At 46.6% G+C, this 24,909-nt stretch overlaps 4 protein-coding genes across 5 annotated transcripts; 2 read left to right on the plus strand and 2 right to left on the minus strand.

The window, feature by feature from the left end:
- Window positions 1–457: 457 nt before the first annotated feature.
- Window positions 458–14,781, minus strand: LOC133907007 (protein HLB1-like). The gene is made up of 14 exons (XM_062348977.1): window positions 14,304–14,781; window positions 5,261–5,383; window positions 5,073–5,142; window positions 4,783–4,893; window positions 4,457–4,540; window positions 3,376–3,426; window positions 2,590–2,619; window positions 2,400–2,462; window positions 2,226–2,291; window positions 1,926–2,042; window positions 1,795–1,830; window positions 1,332–1,451; window positions 1,024–1,194; window positions 458–861 (listed from the first exon to the last, which is right to left on the minus strand). Exons 1-14 carry the CDS (start codon window positions 14,612–14,614, stop codon window positions 751–753), a joined length of 1,464 nt encoding a protein of 487 aa, XP_062204961.1. The 5' UTR covers window positions 14,615–14,781; the 3' UTR covers window positions 458–750.
- Window positions 14,782–14,961: 180 nt separating this feature from the next.
- LOC133907009 (cytochrome b5-like) lies at window positions 14,962–17,141 on the plus strand. Of its 2 annotated transcripts, none has more exons than XM_062348980.1 (4): window positions 14,962–15,126; window positions 15,245–15,347; window positions 16,589–16,655; window positions 16,735–17,141. In XM_062348980.1, exons 2-4 carry the CDS (start codon window positions 15,261–15,263, stop codon window positions 16,983–16,985), a joined length of 405 nt encoding a protein of 134 aa, XP_062204964.1. In that variant the 5' UTR covers window positions 14,962–15,126; window positions 15,245–15,260; the 3' UTR covers window positions 16,986–17,141. The 2 variants fall into 2 exon arrangements, with proteins under 2 accessions (XP_062204964.1, XP_062204963.1); XM_062348979.1 differs by having other exon boundaries at window positions 14,969–15,126; window positions 15,225–15,347.
- Window positions 17,142–17,654: 513 nt separating this feature from the next.
- LOC133907006 (rab GTPase-activating protein 22-like) lies at window positions 17,655–20,847 on the minus strand. The gene is made up of 5 exons (XM_062348976.1): window positions 20,506–20,847; window positions 20,271–20,406; window positions 20,141–20,190; window positions 19,633–19,686; window positions 17,655–19,308 (listed from the first exon to the last, which is right to left on the minus strand). The coding sequence occupies exons 1-5, from the start codon at window positions 20,649–20,651 to the stop codon at window positions 18,009–18,011; spliced, it is 1,686 nt and encodes a 561-aa protein (XP_062204960.1). The 5' UTR covers window positions 20,652–20,847; the 3' UTR covers window positions 17,655–18,008.
- A 612-nt stretch (window positions 20,848–21,459) lies between these two features.
- LOC133907008 (uncharacterized) lies at window positions 21,460–22,269 on the plus strand. Its single transcript, XM_062348978.1, has one exon. The coding sequence runs from the start codon at window positions 21,550–21,552 to the stop codon at window positions 22,063–22,065; it is 516 nt and encodes a 171-aa protein (XP_062204962.1). The 5' UTR covers window positions 21,460–21,549; the 3' UTR covers window positions 22,066–22,269.
- Window positions 22,270–24,909: the final 2,640 nt, after the last annotated feature.

Raw genomic sequence — 24,909 nt, forward strand, 5'->3', positions numbered from 1 at the left:
CGGGGTGCAATGGAGTGATAGCTAGGTAAGACTAGAAGTAGTTCACTAAGCACGCACATCATATCACACGGCTACAAATAATATTACTAAAAACACTTGTGTATGCATAAATATTAAACATCATGATTTAAACCTTAATGAGTGAAACCGTATCCTTACGTCACCACACTGGTTCCCATGAATAGTTCCCATTTGAAGTGGAGGATGATCTTACATGTTGGATAGTGATTCAAATGGTCTAAAAATTGATAAAACACTGGAGTAACATAGTTTTTATCAATAGTACGAGGCTGACACACCCACTCAACACATAACACACTCGCACAACTACACCTGCATGCGGATCTCCGCTCCGACATACGCTAGGAGTTAATTTGAGGTACAAGGTGGCATGTCATAGAGTTTTCAACTCTTATTTACGAGCCAGGCTTGGAAAGCCTGCTATTGAGTATTGAGCTAAGCCGTAACACGATCATCGTACCTTAATACATTGTTACAAAGTCGCAAAAGTCACAAACTGAAGTACAATGCAAGTTCATATCTTGATACATCTGCTGTGAAGGCACAATATAGTGACACGGCCATTTTTACAAAGGAAAATGGGCCTATCATCTATCAATGGAAAGAAACGAGTTACAAATCAACATATACGATATACTCTAAATCTAGAAAAGCTGTGAGATAAATCAACGCTGGGAGACATGACAAATCGAAGGAGGAAGCTGCACACTCCGCGCTCGCAACAAACCATCAACCAGTAATAATACCAGCAAGGACATCGCTCTTGCCTCTCGCAAAGATAGTGTAGACAAGGCGTATGGCGTCCAGCCAACCGTCAAGAGCCTCCCAGCTATCAGCAACCTGTGAAAAAGAACATAACCAAAAGAATTAAGACAATCTATTTAAGAAAAAAGATTTAAATGTTGAATCAACTTTTGATACTGGAGAGCATATGATATCCATTGCAACAGAACAAAACAACACCTAAAAAAGAACAATAACAATACACTGACAAGAACGTACCAGGAATGTTGGCCCATGAATAGTCTCTATACAAAGACCAGCACCACTTGGCAGCGTTAGATCAGCGCACGCTGACACTGAAACGATATCTGCAACATTTATTCTGACAGGTTTTCTCCCTCTGTCTGTATGCACAGGGGATTGTGATGAAGGCTGGTCAGAAGCATCGGCCTACAACAGCAACACTTATCAGTTAGAGAGCAACGCCATGGCAAACAGGATAAACAGACATCAGTAACTTCAAACTGCAAAAATATTAAGGGGATAAGTGTGCAAAAAATATAACGAATGAACCTTCGCAAATTTACCTGCTGGAGTCCCTCATGATTCAGAATAAATTGCGACCTCTCCCAATCTTTATGTGGTGCAATGGCGTTATTTGCTGGAGGAGCAGTCAAATACCCCACTTTGAGATATGGCAGAGGTAACTGCATGGTACAGAATGCCAATAAGGACAAAATTGCTCTGCCATAACCAAGAATTAGACAAGAGAACATCTAAAGAACAGAAAGTTGTGCTAAAAAAGAAGACCAGCACACAGCATTATTCAAAGAAACAGCATTTAACCAGGTTTCAAGCCCTAGTGTTGTCAGTTTTTCCCTCGTGCATACGGCTTTGCAAAAACAGTTCAATTTACACTCGTACAACTGAAAGAAAAAAAAACCCAAATGTCCCAGCCACATGAACTTTTACCTATTATTGTGTAACAACAGCAAACAAGTACATAGGTTAACAATAGAGTTGGCAGAAATAGAATAAAATGGATCATACCATTGAACGGACTAATCGCAAAGCACTGCGATAGACCTGCATCAGTCAAGCGCACACTGTCAGCTATAGAGTTCTAGTAAAAGCCAATAAAGCAGCAGGCACATGGCGACAAATATCAGATAGATAGATACCGAGTAATTTGGCTTCAATGCATGAGCAGCTGCAACATAGATAGCAGACTGACTGTAAAGCTCGTTAGGGGAGACATCTGGCTTCCCAGATCTCATGGTATCCTCTGCTAAACCATACTGCGGCATTAAAAAAAGAAGACATATTCTAGTTATTGTCATGAATCTTAATTATTCAAGCTGTAGAAGTTCATGTAAATGTATTGAAGGGTATATATAATATAAACTAATAAAACAATGTCACTATTTTAGTATAAAAAACAATATATCATCATTAGGTAAGTTATGAGGCAGGAAGCACACCAAGACAGTTCCGAGGTTGTATATTGCCCGATGGAAATCAAACTGCAGCTGAATTGCGGCACGAAACTACCAAGACAGCAGAAGTGGGTGTCAGTGGTTTATCACATAAATAGCTTTTAGCGAACATATCATCAAAAATAATTCCCAGGCCCAGTAAGTAGCGAGTATATCTACCTTACTTATCGCTGTTTTTATGATGGTTTGTTTATCCCGAGCAGAAACAATTGCACTAAGCTCCTGCATTGCAAATTCATCTTCTTAACAATGAAGGGATACCATAGGCAGGTTCAACTCAAGAGCAAATCAGAAGGCACATTCAAGGCCAAGGAGGCTAAGATAACAAAAAAATCACAATATAGTGTACCTGTAGCCCAAGACCCCAGTTGTTGAGAGCCTGTATCAAAGAGAAACCCAAGTTAAGACAGCAGCCATGGTTATTAAGAGAACTAAAAATAATGCAAGTGAATGTCCAGGTAAGGTAAGAAAAGGTGTCAGGAATTTATTGCAACAAGGATAAGCCATAGCACGCTCTGGTTCCTTGAGCGGCAACAATTTTTCTTTCTTTTTTTGGCACCTCTCAACTGGATACATCTGTAGTGTCTGAACATGTGCGCACACATCAACCCCCACCCCCCCACCCCCACACACTCACACCCATGCACACACCAAGACCTACACACTACGCACAGTTTAGACAATCGCGTCCCTAGTGAGATCACGGAACCATCCAGGGCTCCGCAAGCGACGGGCATGTCGCATTCCCATTGTGGCTTCACGCGTGAGAGGCAACGATTTTTATTTTGGGGGCATGCCCCGGTGAGACGAGGTTGAGCCTGGGGCTCGGAACGCTCATGGGAAGAAAGCAAACAACCGTTCCTACCACTGGGCTATCAGCCCGTTCTCGCGGCAACATTTTTTCTTTATTAGAACATAAAAATCAATTATTTAAGTGCAAACATAGTGCGGCTACCTCTACAAAAGGATGACATTTTTACAGTTTAAACATGAGTGTAACGTTAATTGATAATTCCATATTCAGCAAACTTTGATGGCTCTTTTTTATCAATCACATGTGCATATTGCTTGTCCACTTAAATTAAACTGGAACTTCTTTTATCTTTTTAAGATAGAGAAAGGATTCAATGCTGACCTGTGGGCTATTCCAATTAAGATGGACAGCGTTCTCATAGTTCAGTATTGCCTGTCAAAGAAAGAAAAGTGTAAATAACGGATGCAATCTGTTTCATTCATAAACTTCAAACAACTTAGCAGTCTATTTGCCACAACAAAAGGGGTCGTTTTTCAACTTAGCAATGAAACCCTAGTAAAAATATAAAAATTGGGAATGGCATTTATCATGGATGAGTGCTGACAGCAGATAAACTATTGCAATATTGGAAGAGTGAATTTTTTGTTTCCATTTATTTAGCACAAGCCAAAAAAGAAAAAGGGCAATTAAGGTAGTAAACAGGTACTTGAAAAATAAAGCATTCATTACAACATTTGATTACAAGGTTAATTTGACGAGATGGATTTAGTCCAATCATACATGGAACTACGCATAGGAATCAGAATCTCAAACTATCCTATAGCTTGTTTGAGCGGAATGTTCTATGAAATCTAACAAGGGCATTTAGGAGAAGAAAGAGACTTGTGTAGATCATTTTCTAATCCCCTGCGATTAGTTTTTGCCTCCAAACATTACAACACGGTGCTCTGCAAATTTTCAGCAACACTAAGGTGAAAATAGAAAATTCTAGATGAAATTAAGCTTCGAGCCCAGTTGGCTCATTGTACCAGTAGTGTACCAAAGTTTTCAAGAAAAGACAAGAAGAAATGTCGCCATACTGCACACAAAGATCATTAGCTAATAGAGAAATTGAAAATTATGATGACTCATGCCACGCTATACGATTGGCCATTGGTAAATTGTGAGCTCTTATTTATCCATCAAGATTTACAAAAGAGGCAACTGAGTATTATATATCCTAATGAATGGATAGATACCTTCATGTGTGCAAATGGGCAGATAACTCAAAGAAAAATTGCACAAATTTTATCATTTAAGCAACATAATCGATGGAAATCACATAAGTGGATAAGCATCACATTCATAAAAGAACTGAAATCAGATTTAAATACTGTATCTGGAATTACTGTATTGCTTGCATCAGAAAAGTTTGCGTTAATCATAAACAAAGCCTAGAGACATGTGAGAAATTTGAATAGACCTGCTTCCACAGTTCTTCGGCTTCTTTTGTACGACCTCGCATTTTAGCTCGATCAGCAATAGCAATAGCCCAGTTATAATATGCCTAAAAGAAAATAAATGTGTCAAAGGAGCATCAATAGTAAAAAAATTATTATATCTGCGAACACTGTACATTAGAACCATGAAGCCACATTCTGCAGGATAATCTCAAAGCTTATCATAACTATTGGAAAATAATTGAATGTGCTATTTTTATTTTCATATTTGGATAAGGCCAAAAGAACTAAAAAATTACTATAAATTCAAATTCTTCATATCAAACAATGTAACAAATGAGGAACTTACATCATAAAGAGTTGGGCAAAGTCGGGTAGCTTCAGCATACTTTTTGCAGGCCTCCTCAAGCAATGCATCTTTGGAGGAACTAGAATTGGGATCCACATTGTCTGCACTCTCCTGAAATAATATTTTAAAAGAATAAGATACAAGCTCACCTTAAATCTAAATATCAATTTTGTATTGTGCATTTAGCAAGCATGCTTTAAACAACAGAAAATTAATTCTGCAATGGTCAAAGTTATGTGTCAACAATATAATAAATGGTATATCATGTAATCAACGGAATGTAGATGTACCTGGAGGACTAGAGCCCAATTATAATATGCATCAGGATCATCAGGATTTCTTTCAATTGCATTTACATACCTGCATAACAGAATTTCAAAACTCGGCGGTAACGAGTAATTAAAGATGATGTTCACTGAAAGTGTAAGCTAATTGCAACATAAAAAAACGAAGTTTAATCAAGGAAGGTAAGCAAAACCTTTTGGCAGCAAAAGAAAGAATCCTTTGGCGAGAACGGCCTTCCTCATCAACTCCAGTTACACTATTTATCAAGTCCATCGCTACATCATGGTGGGATGAGAACTGCTGCATGCTATCTTGGCTGAAATTGAGGAAATTAATAAAGCACTTACCATTGGGACCATTTCATTAGAAAATTTTGTGCAAGTCAATAACATAAATGGTCAACTAGTTACATAGTGGCAGTAGTGAATTAATGGTATACAACATTCAGAGTGTTTAAGCAGATATAATGATTAATGCGTCTACTGACAAGTGACAACCATCTGGCACCCATTACCCATGATCGCAGTGAGAGATTTTCTTTTGAAACTTTTTCTGAAAAGCAATGTGCTGAGATGAAAAGTGGCTTCCATATCCATACATAACAATACATCGATTCTACCTGAAGGTGAGAGTTCTAGTAGTCCGATGAACAATAATGTCGGTGTATAGAATAGGGGATCCCCTGTTCTATAGGTCCACACTGGCCAATTCCAGTTGGCAGAAGATTTTCCCCGGACCGGGGTCCCACCGTGCGACTAGTCTGTGCCTTCGCGACCAGGATCCTTACCACGTAAGGAAATCCCGTGACTAGCGAGGTACTCACCAAACCAGTCTATTCTTATTAAATGCTTTCCATTCAAGTGTCTTTCCTTTCCTATGCACTCCACCCCGACGAACAGGTCGTGGTCAGTGCAGAGGTGCCATGCCCCATCCTGTAGCGTTAAATGCTACGAGACGGGCTTGCAGGCGTGGCAGGCCGCTTCGTAGGCGCACGTGCGAGACTAGTGAGGGGACAGGGAAGACCGGCTGACCAGGGTGAGGTGAGCATGGAGGTGTCTGACGGATAGGACGGGCTTGTCAGTATCATCAGAGCAAAAGGGGCTCACTTGTAAGCTCACCCTCTCTCTGGTCGAGAAAACTCATCTGTAACCAGTTCTGAAACACCGATAACCAAATATACAAGACGCGGGGCTATTATCCTTCTGGAGGCCCGTGCCTGAATAACCCCTATGTTTTTGAGTTCATAGCATACGCACCCCGCAAGCGTTGTTCACGCGCCCTTCAACCGATACACCCTGGAATCATTGTCAGGGATTAACCCTCGCCAGTTGGCACGCCAGGTAGGGGGGCGCATTTCTACGTTTCGGTGAGTGTTGGAGATTAGATTGAGCTACTCATGGCCGAATTCAAGGTAACCGTTGAGTCCCGTTCCGAGGACCATGATCACCGCGGGGAATTTGTCATGGGATATGACCCAGATGAGCCCGATGCGCTCCAGAGTTTAGACATGCAACAGAGAGCAGCATAGGCCCCGATGTCCCAGGTACTTGCAGCGAGCTCCAGGCCGTATGCCCTAGGGGAGCTAGCCCTGGTAACTATGGCATTGCCTGGAGATGCGTCCACCGCGTTGGGACGAACCGCCCACCAACCTGTGTGATCCTCTTCACCAAAGTGCCCTCCACAGCATGAACCAGAGCCATCGGCCACACGAGATTCCCGACAAGGTTGAAGGATGTTCAGAAACTGACTGAATGCGTTTTTTTCTTTTAGGGTCATCTTGTGGACAGGAAATAGGGCCTTCCGCTCTTCAAGTTTTGATAGAAAGAACGATCACTTTCGGCGGATACCAGGAACGGGGGCAGCCACCCAGGATCTCAACACGTGACCCTTTTTCTCCTCCTATACTGGCCACTCCTCGACCAGACGAGGAGTCGTTACCCTATTTTGCAACTACCCTCACAGGTCGCAGGAGCGTTACTGGTCGTCGAGCGGTGGGTGCTTTCTGCGACCCAAGACGAACAGGCACAAGAACACACTTGTTGGTAGGCTGTTCACGTTGATTGGACCAGGGGTTAGAGCGATCTCAACCCCACCGGCCAGCGACACTTTCAGGTACACATTTCAATTAAATTTTCAAGGCACCAAACAATGTTACGGAGTATGAGGGCCTCTTATCTGGAATACGAGTAGCCTCCGCACGAGGGGTAAAATGCCCACTAGCGATGAGGGACTCATTACTGGCTGTGAGCTGAGTGCAAGGGGTTTCCTGTGCTCGGATTAGATGATGACGGCATACCTCTCCGAAATGAGAAAGCTAGAGTGACGCTTCATTGATTTCGAAATCAAGCACATCCCTTGTAAGGATAACTTCCTAGCCGATGGGCTGGCCCGTCTAGCCTCTTCTCGCGCACCTGTCCCGGTTGGAGTCTTTGAAAAAAGATTCACATGACCACCCACTACGGTCTCGGACCAACGTGGAAGGGATGCTCTGCTTAGAAACGGAGCACCAGAGGCAACACCTTTTGAGGCAACGCCTCCTTCGGTGTCGTCGACCTCAGGTGGCCATTATGTGGTCGCCCTGCTCAATTCGGGTACGGCCTGGATGGATCAGATCTTAGACTACCTTCAGAATCGAGTAACCCCTAACGATGATGTGCCAGCAGAAAAAGTCACGTGGCAAAACCACAAGTACTCCTGGGTGGAGGACGCCTCTACTGCCAAAGGAGTAACGGCCTTTTACTAAAATACATCACTCAGGAAGGGGGGCGCACAGCGTTCCCCGACATCATCGGAGGCATATATGGTGGCTACGCTTCATACCGCGCTCTGGTCGGGAAGGTGTTCCGGTAAGGATTCTATTGGCTCACGGCTCTCCAGGATGCTTGGAGCTGGTGAAACGGTGAGGGTTATGTCTGAACCATGGCCAATATGCAAAACTACCAGCCCGAGCACAACAAAACGTATCACTCTCTTGTTCTTTCACTGTCTGAAGGCTCGCTATCATGGGATTGTTCCCTAAAAGCCCCAGACGGTTTTGAATTTCTGTTCGTGGCAGTAGGCAAATTCACTAAGGGGACCGAGGCCAAGCCTGTCAGGAATTCTCCACCACAACAGCGATTAAGTTCATACGAGAAGTGGTAGTGCGATTTGGCCGTCCAAACGGCATTATTACAAACAAATGAGACTCAATTCGCCGGTCGGAGAGCGCACGTCGGTCGCCTCGAATGACCAACTACTCGCATGACGACCAAAAAGTGTGGCGAAAGGACAATACGAACCTCAGCGAAGAGTCCCACGAACGTGCTCAAAATTCAGGCAGCTCGGTACCAACAGAGCCTCAGGCGCTACCGTGACCACCGAATGCGGGAGTGGACACTGGTCGTAGGCGACCTCGACCTCAGACGAGTCCAGGAATAGGGCGGATTGTAACAAGCTCTTCCCTGTAGAGAAGGGGTCCTACAAAGTGATCTGCATTTCCTAACCTGACGCAGTCGACTTAACTACAAAGGTCGACCACTAATTACACAAGCTCGCGGAGCACGAGTTCTATGTATAAGGATGCTCGAAGACGAGCCTGTTTTTTAATTTTGCAGGATTGTTCGGACGAGCGTGGAACATGGCTTGTAAGTTTTTTCAAATTCAAAAACCAGACTCTGTTTTGCAGGATAACCCGGGTACGAACGTTTTCACCAAATTGTAAGCTTTTCCAATTAATAAGCTTGACCGCCTGGTCGGCAGTTTCTCGGCCGACCAGATGGTCGGGGGCTAGAGCTTTTAGGATCTGTAGTTAGTTTTTGTGCAATGTACAAGTTTTTGTTCTACCCGATCGATCATATTGTTGGGGTGGGAGTCAAAATTGATGCTCGCGCAGTGTCAGAGGTATGGGCGTCCGAGGGATGACGACCGCGAGGCCGTAAGCCCTGGATCAGGTCGAGCGCTGGTCGCCCCCGATAGGCATGTCGTGCTAAGGACCATCCTATACGGTAGGAACCTTGCCAACGAGCACTCAGAACCCACTCGTCAACTGAACACAAGGAAGCTTTACATAAAAGCAGGTCCTTGCGTTACAAGTAACCGCTCGGGTATTACCCGGGGGCTATTTCCAACAAATTTATTCAGTATCCCTAGGCGCTAAAGATGTCCCTCAGCGGGTCAAACCGAACGGTCCAAAGGAGGGAGCGAGATACGTACAAAAACGAGTCTGCGAGAGCGCCGAGCTCCTTCGTGGTCCTTTGAACCCCGCCAAAGCTGACAGTGACTGCCGAGGCAAGGTCCAGGCCGAGGATACGGTCACGGACGCAGACAAGGGCAAGGCAGGCACTGGTGACTCCGACCTCGAAAAGGTGGTCGCCGACGGTCTCGCAAAGCCTCCGCTCAAGATCGTCGGCCTCCTCGGAGGCTGCATAAAACCAGTCAGTCACGGTGTCTCTAGGAGTGGGGCGAACCTGAACGCTGGCAGACCGCAACAGCGAGTGAAAGGGTGTAAAGGCCTGGCTAAGGCGGTCGTAGAAGTATTCGCGTCACTGCTCGCTCTCTCTGGTCATCCGCTCCAGGTCTCTCTGCGCTGCGAGCAACTCCTCCCGACAAGCTGACCAAGAAAACAGGTCACGAATGTCGTAGGGGTCAACTGGTTGAGTCTCGCTTGGCAAGCCTGGGACTACACGTGATCAAGTGATGGTAGGACCAACGCACCTCGGAGGTCATCCTGTAGGTTCTCTCGCTCGACCGCAAATCCCAGCTCACACTCGGCCACCGCTTCCCGAATACGCCGGTCAATGGAATCTTCGATAAGCGTTGTCAAGGGTTCGACGCGAGCAGGGGGGCCGGCCAGTTCTAATCACGCCACTTCCAGCCTGCACTGGTCGTTAGCATTTTTGATAGGTTCGGTCGGGGGCTCAGAGCGGGGGGAGGTTCGGTCACTTTGGGACTTCTATGACTATAGTGGCAACAACAAATCTCATCAGAGAAATAAAAAAGTTTCATCCAAATATAATACAGAACCTAAGTTATAGTTTGGTATTTACTCTTCGGCGGCCTCCACCCGGAAGATGGATCCCACGAAATCCACCGACCCTTGGCACTCCTCCTACAGTCTCTCCTCGGCCACAGGTCTGGCAACTACAACCCCCTCCCTAATGAGGTCGAGTTTTAAGTTGGGATTGCGGCTGCAGTAGCACCAGAGGACGTACCCCGCCGCATCCCCTACCACCTGCGCCACATCCTCGGCACCCCTCGCCGCCAGAATACCCAGGAGATCGGAAAACTTTTCCGAGAGAACCTTGGTGGCATAGGCCAGACCTGGGCTGTGCGCGGTTCCTTCGGCTCGATGATCTCCAGCTCAATGCTCGTCGGGGGCTCCTTGAACACCTTAAAAGCATCTTGAGAATGCTACGAGTGGTGCTCTCGTCCTCCCTAAGCTAGGTATGTTCGGCGGAGAGCACGGCTTTTTCTTGTTGGAGCTCACCACACTTCTGCTGGAGCACGAGCCGCGCCTCCTTTTCTTCGATCGGCTGCCTCTCTAGTTCAGCGCACCTGCTAGCCGCCGCTTCCTTATCGTCAATCAACTTACGGATAGAGGCCGGGAAGCAAGTGGCCAGGGAGAGCAGATCGGAGGCCGAAACAGGCTCCACGACCGGCTCAGCAAGCGCGGGAGCCGTGATCAATGATCCCGAGATCAGAGCTGCTGCAGGCTGGGGGGCCAAAACATGTAACTAAGGTACTGGTAGAGGAGTTACAACCGGGGGCGTGGGCGGGATCGAGGATCTGCGGTGACAACAAATTTACAAAATCAAGAAAGAAAGAAAACTTGAGGTATCTGTGCCTAACCGGAAACCTTACCGTGGTGGCGGAGTGCTGAGCACAAGCCTGAACCTCGTAAAGCCGCTGGGTCGCCTGGTTGGGGAGGACAATCCAGCAGTCGAGCCGCCTGGGCTTGACGTCCCGCGAGCACGTTTGGATGCCTCCACGGTAGACGAGCCCTCCGCTGGTCTCTTCCTCCCTTGCGTCGGCGTTGGGCCAATGGCAGCCTGACCGCTCCCGGTCTGGTCGGGGCGATGCTGGTCGACCCTCTGCAGACTGGCGCTGCTCACAGAACTGCCGCCCGCGGCAGCTGCCCGACTCTAAGCAGTCTGGTCGCCTTCTCGACCAACTAGGCCGACTTCACGACCAGATGGGTGGCTGCCTGGGGCAGCGTTGGGCGGCGGAGAAGGCATGTTGGCAGTGAGATCAACTTCCCGAGCGGTCTCCGTGATATCGTTGATTATCTGATGCAAGATATCGACCTCAGGAAGACCCTGCGACGACGCAAACCATGAAACCCTGACCCAAGAGAAGACTTGAAGATGGAAGTTTCGAGAAAAAGCCAAACATACCAATCTAAATCGAACCCTCTCCGACGGAGAGAGGTCGCACAATGGAGGAGTGTCTCGCGGCAAGCCATCCTTCCTCAAGGCTGCCGCCATGAGGAATTTGACTCGCGACTTGACGGACTCATCAGAGAGATCTGCATAAGAGGGATACTTAAGACACCACACAAATAAACAAAGAGCGCCATGGAAGCGGTTATGATATTACAAAGAGCGCCAAATGTGCTCTTTTCTGCAAGGGGTACACCCGACGCTTGATGAAGTCACGGACAAGATCTGATCTTGTCAGTCTGGAATTCACAAGGGTCTTGACCCGAGCCGTGAGGCTCAACAGCTCTGGATTGGTCGCAGGTGAGCTCCCCCAACTGTCGAGGACCTGTGCCGGTCTGTTTGGCACACAGATGTTGTCCAGCGAATCCCCTATCTTGAGGTAGAACCATTCTTCCCTCCAGCCCGACCACGACGACTTGAGGCCCATATCAAGGTAGGAGACCGTGGTACCGTCGCAGAGGCGAAACCCACAGCTCCCGGTGGCTGGCCCGGTCTGCAACCGGACCGTATAAAAATACTTGATGAGATCGAGGCATGGCTCGACCCCAATAAAGTTCTCGCACATGTGTGCGAAAACGCTAAGCATGATAATGGAATTGGGATTGAGGTGGAGATGGTAGATGTAGTAGAAGGTGATGATGATGGTGAAGAATTCGGAAAAGGACGGCACGAGGCCGGCAAAAAAAAGAGTCGAACATCACGATCCCCCCTTGCGAGGAGCAGGCACTTCCTCCCCCGGGTGCTACCCCGAAGAAAGGCAACGAGGGAGCAGACGGATGTCGTATATCTGCTTCAGCTTCGTCGCAGTGCATCTGGACTTGGGAAAATTTGACTCTTTGCCAGTGTGCGGCACCATCTAGGGCGGCGAGGGTGGCTGCTGGGACACGGGTGGAGATGGGGTCGAAGGACTCTGGGCGCTAGGGCCTGGAGACTGTGGGAGATGAAGACGAAGGACTCTGAGCGTAAGGCCTTAGGGGTTGTGGGAGATAGTAAAAGGATTCTTGAGTAAGATTTGGCTTTCCAATTTATAAGACTGGCGCGATATCACCAACCGACGCGCGGAGCCTGGCCGTCTCGAAATTCGAAAGGCCGCGCGTGGGGGCTGAAAATTCCCTCAAGTCCGGCGAAAATTAATTTCTCTCCCACAACGTCTCTCTCTCCCACGATCTCTCTCTCTCTCTCTCTCTGGAAGTTTAAAACCCCCCTCGGGATACGGTTTTGCGAGCTCGCCACGAAAGTGGACAGCGTTGATGGCCACTCCCGAGGTAAACTCGTGTTGACCTGGGTCTCAGGTGGTACGACCAGATCCACCTGCAACCACGTGGCAAACCGCTCAGACCACCGCATCCGCGAGGGAGCTTGGGGGCTACTGCCAGTGTATAGAATAGAGGGGTCCCCTGTTCTATGGGCCCACACCGGCTAATTCCAGTTGACAGAAGATTTTTTCCGGACTGGGTTCCCACCGCACGACCAGTCTGTGCCTTCGCGACCAGAATCCTTACCACATAAGGAAATCCCGTGACCAGCTTTCGCTGATCGCAGTGCAGGTACTCACCAAACCAGTCTATTCTCATTAAATACTTTCCACTCAAGTATATTTCCTTCCCTATGCACTCCACCCCGCGTATAGGTCGTGGTCAGTGCATAGGTGCCATGCTCTGTCCCGTAGCGTTAAATGCTACAGGACGGGCTCGCAGGTGTGGCAGGCCGCTTCGCAGGCGCGCATGCGAGACCGGTGAGGGGACAAGGCAGGACGGCTGACCGGGGTGAGGTGAGCATGGAGGTGTCTGACGGATATGACAGGCTCGTCAGTATCATCAGAGCAAAAGGGGCTCACTTGTAAGTTCACCCTCTCTCTAGTATATAAAGAGCGGGAGGAGTCGAGAAAACTCATTTGTAATCAGTTCCGAAATATTGATAACCAAATACACATGACGTAGGGTTATTATCCTTCTGAAGGTCCGAACCTGGATAACCCCTATGTTTTTTAGTTCATAGCATACGCACCCCGCAAGCGTTGTTCACGCGCCCCTCGATCGATACACCCTGAAATTATTGTCAGGGATTAACCCTTGACAAATAATTTTGCTTTGCTAAAGTAAGATCTCCAAAGTATTACCATCAACAGGAAGAATTATGGTCACCTAAGGTATTCGAATGCAACAACTACCATAAGTAACCAGAAGAGCAATGCATGTTGTTGAGATAGACCCTATCCCAGATATGATAATATTACTCCACTAGCACAACAACTAACCAATAAAAATATGCAGTAGCAACATAATTCACGTAGGCGACGCAGATCAAATGTGAACTCAGAAGTGTGCAGCTAAAAACACAATGCATCAAACCTAACCAAAGGTTTATTTAGCAGAGCTTCCAAACTAACTTTCAGAGTGGAATCAATGTGAGCTTTGCCAAACAGCAGTTTACAGTTTTCAACTTCTAAATTAATTTTTTGAAATGAACTAGATACCGAAAGCTAAAAAATGTTATGTTTGGCAAAGCTCCTAAACCAACTTCCAAAGTGAAATCAGCAGGAGCTCTAACAAATGATACCTTGCAGCTTTTAGCTCCCACAAGTGATTCTCTAAAATGAACTTAGATACATAAAGCTAAAAAAACCAACTTAGTCACGCTTACAGAATCACGTACTATATAGAGTTTATCCTAAATAATCATTATTAGTCACGTAATTACTTCCGGTAGAGAATTTGGATGGGAAAGCTCTCCCAAACAGGCAAGTCATAGTGATCCAGTCCGCGAAGTGAGATCTAAATGGCGTGGCAAAATGGCAGCGGGACATGAATCACCACTAACCTGTACGAAGAGCCCTCGGCGTCGGCGGATCCGACCCCGCTCCCCTCCCCAAACCCAGATCTCACGCCGCCACTGCCCCCGGCCGCCTCGCCGTCCTCCTTGAGCTCGCCGAGGAGCTCCCGCATGGTGAACGGGCGGGACCCCTCCGCCCCCATCGCCGCCCTCGCCTCCTCCTGCTTCGCCGTCGCCGATCGCGGCGGCTCCTCTTCCTCCTCCTCCGCCACCACCTCCGGCGCAGCCGCCGTCTCCACCTCCGGCTCCCGCGCGCCGTTGGCGAGGTCCGCGGGCCTGGTCTCCGTGGGCTCCTCCATGATTACTCCTCGGGGTTCGACCTCGCGCGGCGGGATCTGGGAGGGTAGGCGCGCGGGTGCTGGCCACTGGTCTGTGGTCTCGTCTCGCTCCGCACGGCCGCGTGGTCACTGGGCGAAAGGAAACCAACGGGGCCGAAGCGGGCGTCGCGTCAGCGGAGTGGGAGGGGAAAGCCTACGTGTCAACGCTGAGCTCACCACTCAGCGCTCGCGGTAACAACCCGTCATGGACTTATGGGCCGGGTCGTAGATGGGCCTGAAGTCCAACAAGAGACTAAAATAGGTCCGGCCCAAAAAGCCCAGCCCAGCTGGCTCTCGAGGGCACTTTGGGAACACCACCAACGGTGCCGCGAGCGGGGCAGAGGGGTAGGGGGACGGGGCGGGGCGCATCGGGCTCAAATGCCGGCGCCAGTCCAAATCGCGTGATTCCTCTTCGCACCCCACCTCACCCGGCTCGGCTCTCTCCGACGAGGCGACCTCCACCTCGCGGAGCAGCTCAGCGCAGCGCAGCGCAGGTGAGCCAACCAACAGCCACCCAACCGCTACTCTGTGACGTTTCATGGCTGGATTCAGTGCAGTTTTGGACTTTTGGGTGCAAATGACTGATTTTTAGGGAGGGGAATTTTGCCTCAGAGCGTAGGAGTCGTCCATGGCCGGCGAGAAGAAGGTATTTGGGTTCGAGGAGGTCGCCAAGCACAACGTCACCAAGGACTGCTGGATCATCATCGCCGGCAAGGTTCGGCTCTTCTGCTCCCCCCTTTGTGGTGCTATGAGGCTTTGGATGGCTGGCGACCTGCTTGTGGTTGTTTCATACTCTAATAGTATATGGTTTCGTGAAATTGGTTAGTGTTCTTGTTGGTGAATGGCGATTGCTTTTGTTTCCCCTCCGGCTGCAAAGGTTTTAGAGCCAGGGAGAGCTCGAGATGCTATCTGTTAGATGATTAGGTGCTTGGAGGATAATAGATGATGTTAGACTGGGCTTATTGAGGAGGTAGAATTGAATAGGTTGGGCTGGGATTAATCTTTTGCATGTGGTCTGGAATATTCTGTGACTTCTGAGCTTGCACTACTTCTCTAATCAGATCCGCTCATCTGCTGAAACTCAACTGGCATACCAGTAAAGATGTTTCTGGATCAAAACTTACATTCGATGAGGTCAAATAGGCTGTGATGTTATTCATCAGTGGGGGTGTCCCAATCTAGGTCCAGTAACCGCCTTTTAGATCCACTTTGTGTTGTTCCACATGCTTCGACAATTACAGAACAACGAACGTATCATAGGACTTACATTCAATCCACTCGTTGCACATGATCAGGATTTAATGAGCAAGGACTTTTGGTAGGTACCGAAAAGGTAAATAATGCTTATACGCCTACTTTTTCCATAGGATGAAATGCAAATGTAGGACAGCAAAGAAAAACTGCTTTCTCCCTCTCATGGTGGAAGGAAATGAGTCAACTAAAAGAAATCCTCGAAAGAAAGCCAATTAAAATATAAAATATTGGGGATGTTATGTGGTGGATCTTTCGTTGCCCCACCAAAATAGTGAGTTTGCATTATTTGTGGCCAATATGTCTTTTGTTCCCTTTTCAATTATGTGGCCTTGGATGTACTAGTATTGCCAGCCATGTTTGGGATATACATTTTAGCCCTAAGCGAGTTACAGTGTCACCACTATTCTCTCCCTAGTAGTTTGATATGTCGCTGGACTTAGTGAAATCTGCAGAGCTTCCTGACAAATGCCTGTTGGTAACTACACTGACATAAGTTTCATGTTCACTTTTTCCATAATATTTGCAATGGTGAAAAAGTGGAGTGATGTAAGATAGTAAAACATCAAATTTAGCTTATCGTGTCTTTAATGTGCACAACTCCGCTTACACATCAGAAATTGGGATAAATGACTGTAAATTCCTGCCATATGTGCTGGAGAAACTGTTTCTGACCAGAATATTTTTTGCTATTTAACGTTTCAGGTTTATGATGTCACTCCTTTTATGGATGAACATCCTGGTGGTGATGAGGTGTTGCTAGCTGTAACTGGTGAGCCATAGCTAAGTTTCAGCTTTGAATCATGCCATTTCAATATTGAAAGCTGATCGGTACTCTTCGATGCAACCAGGGAAAGATGCTACTGGTGATTTTGAAGATATTGGCCACAGTGATTCCGCAAGGGAAATGATGGAGAAGTACCACATCGGGGAGATTGATGCTTCAACCATCCCAGCAAAGCGTACTTACGTACCTCCACAGCAAGTACCCCACGGCCCAGACAAGGATAATGACTTCCTCATTAAGATCTTGCAGTTCCTTGTTCCCATTTTGATCTTGGGGCTTGCATTTGCTATCCGGCACTACACCAAGTCTGAGTAGATCTGCTTTTAGCGATTTGCTTTGAAGTTGTTGTATTTAAGTGAGATGGTTTGGATCAAAGTAGCTGAATAATTATCTTTGTTCCTCGCAAAAAAAAAAATATTATATCTGTTGGGTGGAATTATGTTAATGTCATTGCTCATGAGGTACTATGCATGTTTGTGTCCGTATGTTTTTTTAATACACTGAGAAATATAAGATAATATATGTCTAGCTTCTTGAAAAACGGCACTAGCACGATTATGTTTACTTTGTGTACGCGTGGCGATGAACAAAATCGTAGCATCAACAACGCTCACATTCATGTTCTGGAAAACGGTGCTCCAGATTGTGCGTTCTCTCTCATGAAACAAATGGATACTCCAAATAGCTCATGATGGCCTACGTTGGAAGGAGATTTTATAAGATCTTCGTACGAAAGACTCTCACGAGATCTATACTCTTCCTTGCGCAGAGTCCTGTACTGATATGCCTCTCCTTGCAGAGGACCCTGAACTTCTTTTAGAACAGCATGATATTTTTCTGCGCTGTCCGCACCTGTGAGCATCACGTTTCACGTCCCCTCAAAGAAGAGTTTTTTCTCTAGCAAGAAATCAACCAACAGTAGCAGATCATTCCGATTCTTAGAAGTACATAGCCCGGAAACAGGTAGCAAAGACGTCCTCAGCATCCAAATCCAAGAACCAAAGTAGATAGCAAGATACGTGAATTTGCTCTGTTCGCAAAACAGTTCAAGGTGTACACTCAGTGAGGACACATCAAGAAATAGAACAAAAATTGTACTACAGGAGTAACAATCCGTAAATCTGTGGACAGTACAAAACTCTATCCATCACATCCAGTATGCTTGTTCAGTAAAAACTGCTGGCATTGCCGACAAGTTCGTTACCTCATCAACGTGCTTTTCTATCCATAACTAACAGCGTCACTTGATTCAACATACAGAGATCGGATACCATGAAAGCACAGTAACGTCAAAACTGCTATAAAGAATCGTACAGAATGAGCAAGAGCAGATTCTAACTACTCAATCATATCGTGAAGAGTCACCACTAAATCATGCGCATCGTCTAGGAGCTTCCAAATGTCCAGCTGCCCAGCCATACTGTTACAGTCCCTTATGATCTCATCCATACTGCTATAGCTTTCTATTATCAACTTCCTCTTCTGCAGTATGCTAGCTGCAATTGCATATAGTACCAAATCATCCGTTGGAGGGGATCCTAACCATAACTTTTGCCAGGAAGATGATTTTGCAATCCCAGCACGGTTCGCTGCCTGATCAGCCCACATCACCTCCCAGAGACATAGGGTCTGCTCAAAGGTGAGCTCCCTTCGGAACATTACAACCACCATTCTGTAAACAAAAAAGCAGTCTGCAGCTTCAAGCATCTCCAAATGTCTGTAAAGATGGAAGTCCTTGTATTTGATTATCCTGGCCACCATATTGAGTTGCCTGCGAATGCCCACTTCATCAAGCCTGAAATTATGGCGGGCTTTCCTCATAAAACCAGCAAAGCACCAGAAGGCTTCATCGTCTTCCTCTAAAACAGCAAGGAGAGGTGCAAGGAGATCACTCATGCCCTGGCAGTATCCAATTTCTGGGTCATAGATTGCGTAGGCCTCCAGTATAGCAACTAGGCGTGATGCATGATGGATCCTATATGGTTCCAAGTGTTCGTAGTCTTTGAGACAAACAGCTTTAGCAGATTCAATTGCCTTCTCCCTGGAAACTGCAGCTTGAGATGGAGAGTAGGAAACCCATTCATCATTGGCACGGACTGCATCCAAACGAATGATCCGTTGCCATGTCTCAAAATCCTCAATTGTCCGCGCAGATTTCACAGGACAGGCAGCCTCAGCTAACTCACTATCATTTTCCATATTTCCTCCTGTGTTGGAATATCTGGGGAGAATTTGTTGTTCATCCTCGACTGAAGACTGACAAACTGCGGCCACATCCTTATGAGATGCTTCTTCATGAGTCACATCACTTGTCTCACTGTCTTCCTCATTGGATGAACTAGATGAAGAGTGATTTTCATTCATCTGCTCTGGGTTTGTTTCAGACGTATCATTTTGCACTTCTTGCTCTGTATTGAAACAAGGATTTCCTTCCTCACTCGTGTGATGCTCTTCCATACTAGGTTTTTCAGGAACTTCTTCAGATTCAACAGAACTAACACCAGATTCTTCGCCTTTGTTAGAATTCATGCCCCCTTCATGGTTGTCTACAGCTGTTTCATTTGAATTTTGCTTGCTCTCTTCAATACTGTATGCAGATTTCCTCAGGCAATGCTTCCTCAATAACAGATATCCCTTCCTACATGAAATCATCCATGTTAACAAAGTTCAACTTCAGGCAATCGAGAAAATAACAACAACCTTTGTCCCAAGCAAGTTGGGGTAGGCTAGAGATGAAACCCATAAGATCCAACTAAAAAGATGATGTGAAAACAATAATGATAATAAAGGTACTAGTAATAGTAACAAATAAAAGTAATAACGGTATAAGGAGACTGATGCATAAGTTAAACACTTAAATCAAGAAAATAACACTTAAATAAAATTTGTTTTGATCAACTTCAGTAGCGATATGAAGTTAAACAGGAAGAACAGAGACATAATAAAGTGAAGATCAATATACCTGTTCTGGGCCTTAACTGCATCTCTTTCTGCTTCTGAACTATCAAGGCTGTAACTGCATGAGTTGAAGTTCAGATTATTTGGAGGGTATCATACAGATCACAAACATACATGTTACACAGCATATGAATCTCACAGCACATTTCTTCTTACGGGAAAAGGCTATATTGTTGAATTGCATCCATTGAAAGGAAAAAAAATGCATTTTACTAATAGTACTCAAACAAGGTTCGATCATGTGTACAACAAGCATATATCCATTAATTTTGTTCTGAATATTTAGCCCACCTAACGGTCCAAACTGTTCAAGTTCGGTTTTATGATATAAACTATGGCTCTTATCTAAAATGCAGATTCAACCATCTCCATGGATAAAGTTATCAAATCCTTTGCTAGAGTACAAAATAATCTTAGCATGGATATGTCATTTTCAAGAACCTTGTGAATCTAATTGTACATCTCCAAGCGTAACAACAACTGTATTGAGATCAACATTCAGAGTTACTTACAATCCCAGAAGGAATAGCCAGACTTGTGCTCTGATACTCGGTTCAATCCCCTGTCACAGAAGCACATAAATCAGCCTCGTTAACTTCGTAGGCTACATTACAGCATCATTTATGAGTTGCCGCAACTTACTCCGCTCCGGACTTTCTTCAGAAGCTTCACTCCGCCGTCTTGAAGCTTCCCCTCCGGCGTGAACAGGCCGGGCCACTCCCGGGACGTCAGCGGCGCCTTCCTCCTCCGCCGCCACCACGGCGATTTGAGGCCGCCTCTGCATCAGAACACGCGGTGAGACTCGAGATAGGCCGCAGCAGCAGGAAGGATTTCAAGGGGGGAGGTTTGGCAGCGGGGCGCCCGCGGACCGACCGACCTGCGGGAGGAGACGACGATGGCGACGAGCGCGAGGCCCGCGGCTGCCGTGACCCCGACGGCGACGGCGGTGTTCCAGCGCCCCCCGCCGTGGGCGCCGCCGAGGAGGCCGGCGGCGACGCGCTCTACGCAGCCCCACGCCCACATCGGGCGCAGATGCCCGCCGGATCCCTCCACGGCTACCCTCCTGTCGCTCTCCCCGCCGCCGCGATCGAAAGATTCCAGCCTTCCGGTTCCCTTCACCTTCTCTTTTCCGCCGCCTCGCCTTGAGATTTCACGGCGACTTCGCGGACGTGGTGCGTGCGTCACCGACGGGCCACGAGCCGGTTGGGTCCGACACGTCGTGGGCCGGTTTGGCGCCTACCAGCAACCAGGCTGCTCTCTTGCAACTTCCTGTGGCCTGATTAATTAATTAATTAACTCAGAAATGATCCTGATTAGTTTTTTTGAAAAGGAGACAGCACTTTCACGAACCATGTTTCGAAATTATGGAGATTTTTTAGGGAAACACATATGGAAAACCCTTATGTGAAATGAGTGAGAACAGGTGGTACGGGCGTAACAACGCGCGCTAATCAACTGCGCTAGGCGCAGCTTCACAAAATTATGGAGGTTGTGCAGTTTCAGAAGTTAATGACACGCGCCAGAACTCGAAAGAGAAACAACAATGCGTACACGCACAGTTCTTGCCTTGGATAGATCGATCATCACTTCATCAGATCTAGTGAACACATCTTCTTCACGCTCATGGAGGAGGACGCCGGCGGGTGGCGACTTCTAAGTTAGGCGTTTAGGTGCACCCATTCGGCGCCAAACGTACGTAATCTACTCCTGTTCGCTTGTGCTTGGTGAGCTAACCAAAGCCTCCATGACCCGACTGACCGGTAGCTCAACGCCCAACCACCTATTCACTCCCTATAAACTCCCCTCGTGCAAGCTCACTTGCATTGCACCCAGCACTACCGCGAGTCTTAAGCAAGCCAAGATCATCCAGCGGTCGATCGTTCAGCTAGCTCCGATCAGCGTACAACGACAACCGGCGGCGATGGGCTCCGTCACCGTGTCGACGACGACTGGGGCGGCGTCCGGCAACAAGGAGCGCGAGGGCGCGGAGATCATCACGGGCGCGGAGGCGTGCTTCAACCACTCCAAGGAGCTGCTCAAGGCGCTGGGGTTCCCGGGCGGGGTGATGCCGCTGCGGGGGCTGGAGGAGTGCGGGCTGGTGCGGGAGACCGGGTTCGTGTGGATGAGGCAGAAGGCCCCCTACGAGCACTACTTCCGCGGCACGGGCACGCGGGTGCGGTACGACGCGGAGGTGACCGCGTACGTGGAGGACGGGCGGATGAAGCGCATGACGGGGGTGCGCAGCAAGCAGGTCATGCTGTGGGTGCCCATCGTCGAGATGAGCCTCGACGGCGCCGCGCGCGACAGGATCTACTTCAAGTCCGCCGTCGGGATCGGCCGCTCCTACCCAGCCGCCGCATTCGCCGACGAGGAGGAGGAGGAGGAGGAGGAGGGCGACAAGCCCGCCGCCGCCGCCGCCGATGCCAGCAAAGAGTGAGGGAGGCGGCGTCGACACGGCGTTTGTTGCGGACGGTGGTGCATGTGTGTTTACGAGCTGTGAGTACGTGACGCGTCTCGCGCGTGATGATACGTCTATCTTTAATTTTCTTTGCGACTTGTGAATTTGTTTGCTTCTCCATTGCCAGTTTACCACGGTTGATACGTGACGACGTGGATAATAATAATCGAGCAAGTCTGATTATGTTATATACGTACAAAAGCAAAATGTTGGGTATGTATGGCTGGCCGGAGTTGAGTTGTTGAGCAACCAACTAAGATTTTTTCACGCGTGATTGCATGCATGACTTATAATGACCGTTCGTGTTGGAGAGATACGTGAAAAAATCATTAAGTAAATGAGAAAATTAACGGATAAATAAATATCATATGAGAGAAATAAACAGACAGAATTAGCATATGTGCACAAATAGATGTAGTTGCATTTCCCTATATCAGTAGCATGTAATTGTTCTTTCTGCCTATTGCACGCAATTATGCAAGTGAAGTACTGTGCGGTTAAAAGATGATGTCGCTAAGAACGAAGCACGAACAGTAGTGCTTCAACAAAGTGCATTGGTGCTTCAACAAAGGCTTCATGTCTGTTCACTTACTATTCGTCATATTTGCAGAACAGCTAGTTCGCTTGCTAGCAGAAACCTCTCGTGCTGGCTGATTCATCGTAAGAGGACTAAAAACATTGGCATTTACAGAAAAAAAAATGAAGTATAAGAAATTACCTTACACTAGAATTTTTATGTTGCGATTGGCTCACATTAAAAGTCTCGGGTCCCCTCTTGCAAATCTAATGGTTTTTTCTCGAAATGCTAGGGCAAACTATGATTTAAGGCAGGCACTGCCTTAAATCCTATACGATAGTATATTTCAACTCCTTTCTTTCAATCTAGTGCTCTTTTAACCTAGCTGCTAATCATGATACACAAAGCAGAACATGTACAGCTATTTTTTAAAATAAGTAACATGTACATATATGGACAGTAGAAATTGAATTTCTACAGAAACACAAAAAAAAATCACAAAATATATAAATTAATCAGTAAATTTCACAAAACTATACTATAATTGAAAACCTATCGCAAAACTACCCTTTTAAGAACTGTTTCACAAAATTACATTTTTGTTGACATAAATATCAAAAAACTACACTTTTAGAAGTCAATTTTTTTAAAAACCACAATCATTTTGTCAGTTGTATAGCAAAATTATATGTAAAAAAACTATACATTTATGCTCATTTGTATAGCAATTTTTTTATGATTTAAAAAGGTAATTTTATAATACGAAATGACAATAAATAGTAGTTTTATGATATGGTATGACAATAGTAAGTATAGTTTGGTGAACTTGTAGCGTGTTTGGTTTGTAGATCGATTCCATCCGGCATGGGTTGGTCCGTCGTGGCGTTGTCCGATGTTTTTTGAGTAATGCGTCAGTTCCTGATAATGGCCTGCGAGAATTGCATTTTTGGGTCGGATCGTTCCGAGACGGTCCCGCGACGGAAACGAAGGCATCGTTGATTGACAAAAAGTGTACCATCAATATAAGAGTTTAGTATTATAAAACTGGTTTTGAAAAGAGTAATTTTGTGATAGTTTTTTCAATCTTAATATAGTTTTATGATATTAACTCTAAATTAAAGATATGTTTATTTTGGTTTTAGATTATGAGAATCTAATTAAATCTATAGAATTCGTAAAAATTCTTTCCTACTCTTGAAAAAGAAGAGAAAAAACACCCGTACTTCGAGAAACTGGTTCTCACGTCAAGACCATTCTACAGCCTTGCATACTGTGCCGCGCAGTCACATCCGACTAGTGCTGAATTAAAGATGTCTAAATGGGTGGTCCGGCCTGGCACGGCACGGGCCCAGTCAGGCACGGCCCGTTTTGGGCACAGCCCGTTACAGCCCGTTAGCTAAACGGGCCGTGCCGTGCCGGTCCACGTGCCGTGGTTGCAGCCCAGGCACGGCCCATTTAAGATCGGGCCGTGCCGTGCCGGCCCGTGGCACGATAGGCCCATTAGTATTTTTCTGGCCTGGCGGCCCGTTAACACATGAAAATCCCGAAAAACATCAAAAAACCGCCGAATGCAGGGATCAAACTCAAGACCTCGTACATGGGAAGCAATGACTCTACCACCCTGTTAAGGATCTCTTTATGTATTAGGGATAAATAAATTATATAAAACCTTAAAAAAAAGAAAAACTTAAATAGACCGTGCCGTGCCGGCCCGGCGTGCCGCGGCTCCGGCCCAGGCACGGCCCGCCTAACCGTGTTGTGCCGTGCCTGGGCCGAGCCAATTTTCCCGTGCCGCGGGCTGGCCCATTAGGCCCGGCCCAGTTGGCCATCTTTAGTGCTGATCAATTGGACCATATCTAGACCCGCTACTATAAATATGGCCTGATACGATCACAAATTTGTTTTATAGTTGAAAACTAGGATCTACCAAATTCCCAAATTCACGAATATCGGGAAAATCACTCAAAATTTGGTGAGAATTTGACCAAATTCACTCAGTTAAATTTGTAAAATTCGGTGAGAATTTGACTGAATCGACTATTTGGTAACTGCTCAAATTCAACCGAAAACGATCAAATTACACCGAAAACCGACAGTATTTTCTGATTTTTCCGTATTGAACATATTTTGGATGAATTCTTCGAAAACCATTCAATTTTCCTGATTTACCTAGCGCATTTCCTGAATTGCGGTGAAGTTAAAAGAAAAAAATAGCTCAACTTTGTAAATTTAATAACTAATTCATCTGAGCTTCAAATCAAGTGAAACAAATTTTATTAGTTTCCTTGTAACACGATCTACATTAT

The sequence above is a fragment of the Phragmites australis genome, chromosome 24 (genome assembly GCF_958298935.1).
Source record: "Phragmites australis chromosome 24, lpPhrAust1.1, whole genome shotgun sequence".
Taxonomy (NCBI): domain Eukaryota; kingdom Viridiplantae; phylum Streptophyta; class Magnoliopsida; order Poales; family Poaceae; genus Phragmites; species Phragmites australis.

Excerpts from the sequence above, each read along its gene's own strand:
- LOC133907007 (XM_062348977.1), bottom strand. The coding sequence starts at position 14,614 with ATGGAGGAGCCCACGGAGACCAGGCCCGCGGACCTCGCCAACGGCGCG. Across the intron at positions 2,043-2,225 it reads ACAACCTCGGAACTGTCTTG|TATGGTTTAGCAGAGGATAC; the intron begins GTGTGCTTCCTG and ends TTAATGCCGCAG. Across the intron at positions 1,452-1,794 it reads TGCGATTAGTCCGTTCAATG|TTACCTCTGCCATATCTCAA; the intron begins GTATGATCCATT and ends TGTACCATGCAG.
- LOC133907009 (XM_062348980.1), top strand. The coding sequence starts at position 15,261 with ATGGCCGGCGAGAAGAAGGTATTTGGGTTCGAGGAGGTCGCCAAGCAC. Across the intron at positions 15,348-16,588 it reads GGATCATCATCGCCGGCAAG|GTTTATGATGTCACTCCTTT; the intron begins GTTCGGCTCTTC and ends TTAACGTTTCAG. Across the intron at positions 16,656-16,734 it reads GGTGTTGCTAGCTGTAACTG|GGAAAGATGCTACTGGTGAT; the intron begins GTGAGCCATAGC and ends CGATGCAACCAG.
- LOC133907006 (XM_062348976.1), bottom strand. The coding sequence starts at position 20,651 with ATGTGGGCGTGGGGCTGCGTAGAGCGCGTCGCCGCCGGCCTCCTCGGC. Across the intron at positions 20,407-20,505 it reads ATCGTCGTCTCCTCCCGCAG|AGGCGGCCTCAAATCGCCGT; the intron begins GTCGGTCGGTCC and ends GTTCTGATGCAG. Across the intron at positions 19,687-20,140 it reads TGGCTATTCCTTCTGGGATT|TTACAGCCTTGATAGTTCAG; the intron begins GTAAGTAACTCT and ends CAACTCATGCAG.
- LOC133907008 (XM_062348978.1), top strand. The coding sequence starts at position 21,550 with ATGGGCTCCGTCACCGTGTCGACGACGACTGGGGCGGCGTCCGGCAAC.